We start from the raw sequence: 10,224 nt of genomic DNA, 5'->3' as shown, positions 1-10,224 counted from the left end.
GTACGTGTACGTGTACCAGTCCTGGGGCTTGAACTCAGAGCCTGAGATGCTGTCCCTCAACTCTTTTGCTCAAGACTAGTGCTCTACCACTTGAGCCACAATGCCACTTCCAGCTTTTTCTGAACAGTTTATTGGAGATAAGAGTCTCATGGACTTTTCTGGCTACAAACCACAATCCTCAAATCTCAGCCTCCTAAGTAGCAAAGATTGAGCTACTGGAACCCAGCTCCTTTTTCTCTTTTTGCTTAGTCACCATGAGGTAAGCAGCCTCCTCTGCCACACACTCTTACCATGTCCTGTGCCATGTCCTATGCCACCACAGGCCCAACTTACCATGGACTGGAACCTCCAAAATGGAACAAAAAAATTTCCCTTTTTCTCTTCTCACTCTCTCCTCACTCTTACTTTGGAGACAGGGTCTTGCACTGAAGTTCAGCTGGCCTATAATTCTATGTTGCCTGGGCTGGCTTTAAATTTGCAATCTCTTTGCCTCAGCCTCATGAGTTCTAGAAATTGAGATAAGACCAGCTTACCATTCCTATTTCTAAGTAATTGGGTTGTTTTTGCTTTTTTTCGGATATCTAAACCTTGACCAATTCATTGGCTTGTACATGAGTACAAAGAAGTCATATATGAACATAAGTACATGAGCTTGGCGCTAACAATTCTTGTTACATCTATTCACTTTTTTTTTTTAAATTGGTCAGTCATGGGGCTTGAACTCAGGACCTGGGTGCTGTCCCTGAGCTTTTTGCTCAAGGCTAGTGCTCTACCACTTTGAGCCACAGCTCCACTTCTGGTTTTCTGGTGGTTAATTGAAGATAAGCGTCTCACAGCTTTTCCTGCTCCAACTGAATTCAAACCATTATCCTCAGATCTCAGCCTCCTGAGTAGCTAGGATTACAGGCATGAACCACTGGTGCCTGGCTTCATTTGCTTTTAACTGTGCTGCAAAGATTGTTTGGAACATGAGACTAACTTACATAAAGCTAGTACAGAGAGTGCTTTGGTGAGAATTACTGCTGACTGGTTTCCCATAAAGGAGGGATAAGGGTAAAATGAAGCAGTATGCATAATGAATATTCATTTTATATATATTTGTAGGCACAAAAAGTCTATAAAGTCTAGTATAATAACTGGCCACTTGTTCTTTTAATGAACCAGAGACCAGTTAAAAGCACTTGTCTTTGGGAAATGGTCTCAACAGGTACTCTGGCTTCTGTGTCTTTGTGAACAGTATGAAACAGTCTAGAAATCTCCATGCTGATAATCCCTTTTTGATTATTTTTTAATAAATTCTAATTTAGGGATTTTATTTTTTTAGCTATGGCATAGGGACATAACAATTAAGTTTTAGGATTCCAGTGGATTTTTCATGCGTTCCTTCACTTTGTTTCCTGGGGCCCAAAGTTTGTCATGACTCATGTTCCATCCAATTTAGATTGGATCCGGCTGTGGAGCAATGACTCAGATGGGCTTCAGGCCCAGCTGCTCAGCTCATCTTCTGAGGAAAGGATGGCGAGGTCAGCACTGATGGCCTGATGCATTTTTCCTCTTCCCTCTTGTGCTTTCAGGATCTAAAGAGAGCTTCGTTACCAGCAGCAAGCAGGTACGCCTTGCCACAGGCATCTTCCCTGTTGTCAGTCTACTGAACCACTCCTGCAGCCCCAACACCAGCCTGTCCTTCGCTGGCACTGTCGTCACCATTCGGGCAACACAGCAGATTGGAAAAGGGCAAGAGATTCTCCACTGCTATGGTGAGCAAAGCTTCCTTACCACTGGCCTGCCCTTTTCCAGCCAAAAATAACAAGCTGGATAGGAATGAGCAAGTCATCAGGCAGATGCTTCCATCTGTCCAGTTTCCTGGAAGAGGCAATGCATCTTTAGACCAAAATCATAGTAGGAAGCCCTATAGTGGACAGGCTATTGTGTCTTTCACTACTTAATCCCTATGCACTACCTCAACAGCTCAGCTTCTTTTCTCCCTGTTCCAACAACTTTGAAAACTATTTGAGAATCCAAATCCCCCAATGTAAAGTAAAACTTTGCTGCTGTGTGATGAATCACCCAGCTCCTTTGCTGAGCTGCAGACTTGTGAATAGTCTTTAACTCTCTTGCTTTAAGAAGTAGCTGGGGTTGATCTCTCTGCAGGGCCTCATGAGAGCCGGATGAGTATTGCTGAAAGGCAACAGAAGCTGAAGTCTCAGTACTTCTTTGACTGCAGCTGTCCAGCTTGTCACACTGAGGAGCTCAGAACAGCTGTGGGGCCCAGGTGGGAAGCCTTCTGTTGTAACAGTTGCAGAGCACTTATGAAGGTAAATTTCTCTTCTCCCTTCTCTCAGTCTACTCTTCCCAGAGGACAGTGATCCTTCCTGAAAGTCATCAGTCTTTAGAAGAAAGCTATTAGGGGCTTGTAGGTGCTGAACACAGTAATAACATTTCCATATTGTAAACCATCCCCACATATTGGTTGTCTCTCTAAAGGAATGACAGGGTTAAGGTTAGATTTAGTGATGTGTCTCTTGCACGTGACATAAAGTGCCACCTAAACTGATTCAAGGAAGGAAATAAAAAGGAATTAGATATTCATTTGCTCAAGTAACTCATTAAAAAGTTTCATCCTGGGGGACTGGGAATGTGGTTTAGTGGTAGAGTGCTTGCCTTGCGTTTATGAAGCCCTGGGTTCAATTCCTCAGTACCACATACGCAGAAAAAGCCAGAAGTAGTGTTGTGGCTCAAGTGGTAGAGTGTTAGCCTTGAGCCCAGAGAATCTCAGGGACAGTGCCTAGGCCCTGAGTTCAAGCCCCAGGACTGGTTAAAAAAAAAAAAGTTTTATGCTGGGGCCTGGTGACACATGTCTATAATCCCAGTACTCAGGAAGCAGAGGCAAGAGAATCTTAAATTTGAACCAGCTTGTCTCAAAAAAAATATTTTGTTTCAGGGTAGAGCTGCTTCAGATACAGCTTGGCACCAGTACACAGGTGGCTCCTGCCTACAATCCTAGCTACTTAGGAGATTGAGATCTGGAGAACCACCAATTGAAGCCAGCTAAGCAAAAATGTCTATAAGACTCCATCTCCAATCAACCAGCGAAAAGGCTGGACTAAAAGTGTGGCTCAAGTGGTAAAGCACCAGCCAAGCAAGCAAGCAAGCCCCAAGTGAAAGCACAAAGCCCTGAGTTCAAACCCTGGTACTAGTCCCCACCACCATTCCCCAATCACACAAACACACACACAAAGATACATCTTTGATCCAAGGGCTCAGGAATGTCACCTAGAACCCACTTTTGCATGTCGCAGCTCCATTCCTGCTGTGCTACCCCCATCCTCACATACTTCCCTGACAGGGTGGTACAGTAAGGTGGCGGACAGCAGCTTAACTTCCTGATCCTCCCTGCCCAGGGGAATAAAAACATGTGGCATTCCAACAGCAGCTGGAACAAAAGTCTTATGCATCACTGACCCAGTGACTGTGGCTAGAGAAAATGGAGTTTTCCTCCATTTTGAACCAGAGGGAAACCCCACACCTGAGCTCTCTCAGCTTAATGGCATTGACAGAGGGAGGCTGAGGGGGCACCCTTAAGAGAAGTTGGTTTGTTATGCCAAGTGATGGTACAGATACCAACATCTGCAATGCACCCATGCCCCTGCTGTCATAGGATCCATGCTCTTCTGAGGGTACTGTAAGTAAAAGGCAGAGCTGGTTGTACAGGGAAGCTAAAGTGGTAAACCCTGGGTAAACTGTGAAAGGGCCTCACCTAACCCCTTATGTATTGGTTTTCTTTTTTTTCCTGGTAATTTTGTATTTTTTTCTTTTTTCTTGTTTTAATAGCAATACTAGTATTTGAACTCAGGGTCTTGAACTCGCTAGGCTGACTTTAACTCACTTGTGCCACACTTCCAGCCTTGTATTGGTTTTCATTCTTTCTTTTTTTTTTTTTTGGGTCCGGTCGTGGGGCCTGAACTCTGGGCCTGGGCGCTGTCCCTCAGCTCTTCAGCTCAAGGCTAGCGCTCTACCACTTGAGCCACAGCGCCACTTCTGGCTTTTTTTCTTTTTACTTATGTGGTGCTGGGGAATAGAACTCAGGGCCTCATGCATGCAAGGCAAGCGCTCTACCACTGAGCTACCTTCCCAGCCCCTCATAATATATTATTGCAAGAACTTTTTTTCCATAGCTGGGCACCAGTGACTCATGCCTGTAATCCTAGTTACTCAGGAAGCTAATATCTAAGGATCTGGTTCAAAGCCATCCTGGACAGGAAAGTCTAAGAGACCCTTAACCCCAGTTAACCAGAAGTGGTGCTGTTATGGTTCAAAGTGGTGGAGCCCTAGCCTTGAGAGAGAGGAAAAAAAAAAAAAAAAAAGCTTAGGGACAGTGCCTAGGCCCTAAATTCAATCCCTATGACCAACCAAAAAGAAATCTTTTTCCCCTCCCCAATAGAGTCAGTATTCCCATAATGTGAGCATGTATAATGTTAATAACTGAACTGAGTGTGACTTAGGAGTAAAGACAGAACTGACTTCCACAGGGAAATGCTGTACTGAGCTGTGACACCAGATCTTGTGCAGAATCCATCAGTAGGGACCATCTGCTCTCTCGGTTACAGCAACTTCAACAGCACGTTGAGATGGCCCAGAAGCTTCTCAGAAATGGTAAACTAGGTGAGACTGACTCCATCCTTGGTCCTCCAGCCCTTTCCCTTTTATATGTATTCTCATAGCACTTTGTATCAAGAAAACTCAGGAATAAAGAATTGTATTGAAATATCCCTGTAGCAGCCACAAGGTGGCTATATTGGCCAGTAAGAACAAACAAACCCTAGCTAGCAGTCCTTGTATAAAAAGATAAATGATTGAAGCTGATTACTTATGCATTAGATAACAAATTCTGGTATCCCTGATGACTGGAGGCTTATATCTGACTTCCCTGACTGACTTCCTTCCTTCCCTCCTTCTTTCCTTTTGTGCTGGTCCTGGGGCTTGAACTCAGGGCCTGGACTCTGTCCCTGAGCTCTTTCTTTGTGCTCAAGGCTAACACTCTAGCGCCACTTCCCACCTTTTCTGTTTTTGCGGTGCTGAAGAATCAAACCCAGGGCTTCATTCATGCTAGGCAAGCACTCTACCACTAAGCCACATTCCCAGCCCACTTCCATGACTTTCTAGGAAGGTGATCCTCAGAGTCAGTCTTGGCTAGAAAGTGGTAAGAGCATGCGCCCAGTAGAGATAAGAATCCTACTCAGTGCAATCCACTGGCAGAGCACTTCCCTAATATGCATGAGGCTTTAGGTTCAATGTCTAGCACTGAAAGAGGACTCCCCATTACTATTTTTTTTTTTAGCCAGTCCTGGGCCTTGAATTCAGGGCCTGGGCTCTATCCTTGAGCCTCTCTATGTTCAAGGCTAGAGCTCTACCACTTGAGCCACATGGCCACTTCCAGCTTTTTCTGTTTATGTGGTTTATGGAATACAGGGTGCATGCTAGGCAAGCACTCGACCACTAAGCCACATTCCCAGCCCTCATTAGAACTTGACCAAGAAAGAATTTAATTACACTACTTTATGAAAAGTGATCTTTAGCCTATACTTCATAGGCAAAAGAAATGACTATGAGTGGACTATAGGGTTGGATATATTGGAGAGTGGATGTTGGGAACCCAGAGTAAATGGGGAACACTGGCTAACTCCAAGACATGGACACAAGAGGTTTTTTGTTGTTGTTGTTGTTTTTAATGAACTATGTGATTTTCTGTTTCTTTTGTATGTTCTTCCTCTTACGATATATCCCCTGTTATCACTGTATTTTATTTTGGTACCCTGGTATTATATATACATTTATTTGAATTAGGGAAGGGAAGGGGAACAACAGAATGGTGAGACAAAGGGGGAAACCAATGCAACAGTGATATACTCAAGATCGTATGTTGGAAATGATCTGTATGACTTGGAGGGGAGTTCAGGAGAGGAAAAGAAGGAGAAAAATGAGGGAAGGAATAACAAATTTGACAAGAAATGTACTTATAGCCTTACGTATATAACTGTAACCCTGTGTACATCATCTTGACAATAAAAAAAATGGGGAGCACTGGAACACTGTGGGCCCATGGAGACATGTGAATGCCTAGCTGATGCAGACCTGATACTTGTCTTCTCATTTCCAAGCTGAGGTTTGTGTATAAGAAGCATTTTTTCCTTTCAATCAATAGAGCAAGCCATCCAGCAGTTGTTAGTGTACCAGCAAGATGCCAAGAGCTTCCTGTGGAGAGAGCACACCATGGTGGGGAAGATTGAGGATAACCTGGCCCAGGCTTATGCCACCTTAGGTACGACACATGTTTTCATTTCCTGCCTTGTATGTTTTTTCACAATACTCACCATTCCTCGTTCTCTCAATATTCAAATAGATGCTGCTCTCCCTTCCATTGAGCTTTCTTCACCCTGAGAATTCATCCACAGTTTACTGTGGTTCTTTTCTACAGTAAGATTCTTTTTTTTTCTCTTAGGGGACTGGCAAAAGTCTGCTGCCCATCTACAGAAGAGTCTCCAAGTGGTTGAGGCCCGCTATGGGCCAACCAGTGTTGAAGTGGGCCATGAGCTCTTCAAACTGGCTCAAGTCTTGTTCAATGGGTAAGTCTTAACCTTTTGCTAGCACTTTGCCTGCAGGGCACATACTGTTCTGTTTCTTACTAAGAGCTTCAGTGTATGTAGCACTTTTTGCCTATAGTGCTTTTGAAGTATGTTGAAACTTGTTTATTTCCTCTTTAGGACAGATCCTTGCTTTCAGTTTTGCTGACAAACTTAAAGGTTTAGAATTTCCTCCTTAGAGATATGAGGGAAGCTCTTAGCTCTGAAGAGTTTCCCCAGGGAGGCCTGGCTGGGCAGCCGTGCCCTTCTACCAGTGTAGCATTCCCTCTCATTCCTCCCTGGTTAATCACACCTCTCTTGGCCCTTGGTTGTCTTATTTCCAGCACCTTCTACTCCAGGCTCTTGATCTTTTTCCTAATTTACACCCTATGCCTTTTAAAGAAATTGTTTTCAACCAGGACTGATTTCTGCCTCAGATAGCATCTGACACTGACTGGAGACTTTTTTGTGTATGCTGGTCTTGGAACTTGAACTCAGGACCTGGGCACCATCTCTGAACTTCTTTGCTCGAGGTTAGCACTTTACCTCTTGAACCACAGCTTTATTTCCTGCTTTTGGTAGTTAATTAGAAATAAGTCTAATGGACTTTCCCGCCTAGGCTAGCTTCAAACCTCAATCCTCAGATCTCAACTTCTGAGTAGCTAGGATTACAGGCATGAGTCACTGGCACCTGGATAGACATTTTTATTGTTATGACAGTGAGAGGGGGAGAAGGAGAGGGGAATGCAGGTTACTAGCATCTAGTGGGTAGAGGCTAAGGTATTCTAAACCTCCTGTAGCGTGCAAGTCACCCCTAACAGCACAATCATCAACTCAAGATGTGAGTTGTTCAGAAACTAAAAGTTAAAAGAGACAGACAGTCAAGGTAGTACATGCCTTTAATCCCAGCACTCTAGAGACTGAGGTAGAATTACATGTTCAGGACTAGCCTCAGCTACATAGCAAAACCCTGTCTAAAATGAAGCTTAAAAGAGGGGCTTGAGGCATAGCTCATGAGCAGAGCAGTTGCCTAGCATGCTTAAAGCCCTAAGTTCCATCCTCATTACTGTAGTAAAAAGTAAATAAACATAGCTGGAAATTGTAGGGTGCTTTCCTGATATGCATGAGGCCTGGATTTGATCCCCAGCACCACTTTAAAAAAAAAAAAGTAAATAAAAGTTAAAAAAAAGAGAGAGAGAGAAAGAAACTGAGCTTTTGGCTCAGTGGTAGAGTGCTTGCCTCACATGCATGAGGCCCTGGGTTTGATTCCTCAACACCACATAAACAGAAAAGGCCAGAAGTGGCGCTGTGGCTCAACTGATAGAGCACTAGCCTTGAGCCTTGAGCTGAGGGACAGTGCCCAGGCCCAGAGTTCAAGCCCCACGACCAACAAAAAAAAAAAAAAGAAAGAAAGAAAGAAAGAAAGAAACCATTAAAAATTATAATAAGGCTGTGCGCTGTTGGCTCACGCCTATAATCCCAGCTACTCAGGAGGCTGAGATCTGAGGATCACGGTTCAAAGCCAGCCCAGGCAGGAAAGACTGTGAGATTCCTATCTCCAATAAACCACCAGAAAACCTGAAGTGGGGCTGTAGATCAAGTGGTAGAACGCTCGCCTTGAGCTGAAGAGCTGAGGGGCGGTACTCAGGCCCAGAGTTCAAGCGCCATGACTGACAAAAAAAAAAAAATTATAATAAGGAGCCAGGCACCAATGACTCATGCTGGTAATCATAGCTACTCAGGAGGGTAAGATCTGGAGGGCTAGCCAAGCAGGAAAGTTCACTAATCTCTATCTCCAAAATAGCTAGCCAAAATCAGAACCAGAAGTATGTCCCAATTGGTAGAGGAAGCATGAGGCCCCAAGATCAGACCCCAATACCACAGAAATAGAGTGCAGACAATTAATGAGCTGATCCTTACCACCCTTTTGCCATTTGGTGAACACTCACTTCAGTATTTCTGGATAGAGTACCTCCAACCTCAATAGAACTGCCATTAGTGTACATTGGGTATAAGAAAGTGTTTGAGTTGGGCATTGGTTGCTCATGCCTATAATCCTAGCCACTCAAGAGGCTGAGATCTGAGGATCCAAGTTTGAAGCCAGCCCAGACAGGAAAGGCTGTGAGAATCTTATCACCAATAAATATCCAGAAAAAGCCAGAAGTGGTGCTGTGGCTCAAGTGGTAGAGCACTAACCTTGAGCAAAAGAAGCACAGGGACAGAGCCCAGGCCCAGAGTTCAAGCCCCAGGACTGGGAAAAAGAAAAAGAAAATGTTTGGCTGGGAATTGGTGACTCACACTTGTAAACCTAGCAAGGCTGAGATCTGAGGATCACAGTTGATGCTAGCCCAGACAGGAAAGTCTTGCGACTCTTATCTCCAATTAATCACAAAAAAAAAGAAAAAGAAAAAAAGGCTGAAAGTTGAGCTGTGCCTCAAGTGGTAAAGAACTAGCCTTGAGAGCAAAGGCCTGGTCAGGTACATCAGAAACATCAGGAACTCAGGTACAGGCCCTGAGTTCAAGCCCAGGACTAGCAAATATATATAACATATATTATATATTTATAACATCATTTATATATTATAATTATGATATACTAATATAACTATAATAATATTATACTTACATAATGATTTTATATATTATATAGCTTGTATTTAGCTTATATATAACATTCGTAGCTTATATAATATATATATATATAGCTTAACCAGCAGTGAACTGATCTCTCTTGCCTCCCTTGGTTCAGGTTTGCAGTACCTGAGGCTCTGAATACCATACAGAAGGCAGAAAAGGTCCTCATGGTGCACGTCGGCCCTCAGAGCAGTGAAATCAAGGAGCTCCAAGAAATGAGATCTTGTTTATTGGACTTGCCACCAGCCCTTGTGGGGCCTTCAGTATAGAATCCCCAAGGGACTCTGGCCACAGGAAAGGAGCCCTGGCAGATGAATTGAAAGAGTGGTCCTGCTGCTTAGCTGTCAGCTGAAAGGCAGTTTGCCCAACAGCCATCCTAGTGTGTTAAGGGCAGGGAAAACTGGAAAATACTACACTTGGAGAGAGACACTCACGCATTCATGGACGTACCTTGAATAGCAAACAGCTCTTCAGAAAACTAGTACACAGAAAAGACTTCCAACTAGAATCTGGAGAGGCCTGTTTCTTTAAAAAGATTGTAGTTAGTCAGGCACCAGTAGCTCGCCCTATAATCCTAGCTACTTAGGAGGTTGAGATCTGAAGATCATGGTAAGAGGCCAGCCTGGGCAGGAAAAGCCATGAGATTTTTGTTTTGTTTTGTTTTGTTTTTGGTCAGTCCTGGGGCTTGAACTCTGGGCTTGGGCGCTATCCCTGTGCTCTTCAGCTCAAGGCAAGCCTTCTACCGCTTGAGCCACAGCACCACTTCCAGTTTTCTACTGGTTTACTGGAGATAAGAGTCTCATGGACTTTCCTGCCTGGGCTGGCTTTGAACCGAGATCCTCAAATCTCAGCCTCCTGAGTAGCTAGGATTACAGGTGTGAGTCACCTGCACCCAGCAAAAGCCATGAGATTCCTTTTTTTTTGTCAGTCGTGGGGGCTGAACTCTGGGCCTGGGTGCTGTCCCTCAGCT

General features: G+C 44.1%; 1 protein-coding gene across 1 annotated transcript in view; it reads left to right on the top strand.

Moving 5' to 3' along the window:
• Nucleotides 1-9,831, top strand: part of Smyd4 (SET and MYND domain containing 4) — a 50,494-nt gene extending 40,663 nt beyond the window's left edge. The window contains exons 6-11 of the mRNA XM_013016313.1: nt 1,575-1,757; nt 2,152-2,315; nt 4,530-4,662; nt 6,203-6,319; nt 6,500-6,623; nt 9,370-9,831. Of these exons, the coding sequence (XP_012871767.1) occupies nt 1,575-1,757; nt 2,152-2,315; nt 4,530-4,662; nt 6,203-6,319; nt 6,500-6,623; nt 9,370-9,523 (875 nt within the window). The 3' untranslated portion in view covers nt 9,524-9,831. The remainder of the gene's footprint in view (nt 1-1,574; nt 1,758-2,151; nt 2,316-4,529; nt 4,663-6,202; nt 6,320-6,499; nt 6,624-9,369) is intronic.
• Nucleotides 9,832-10,224: the final 393 nt, after the last annotated feature.

Source organism: Dipodomys ordii, unplaced genomic scaffold (assembly GCF_000151885.1).
Source record: "Dipodomys ordii isolate 6190 unplaced genomic scaffold, Dord_2.0 Scaffold31, whole genome shotgun sequence".
Lineage (NCBI taxonomy): Eukaryota > Metazoa > Chordata > Mammalia > Rodentia > Heteromyidae > Dipodomys > Dipodomys ordii.
The sequence above is the reverse complement of the archived record's forward strand: the minus strand, read 5'-3'. Positions and strand labels throughout refer to the sequence as shown.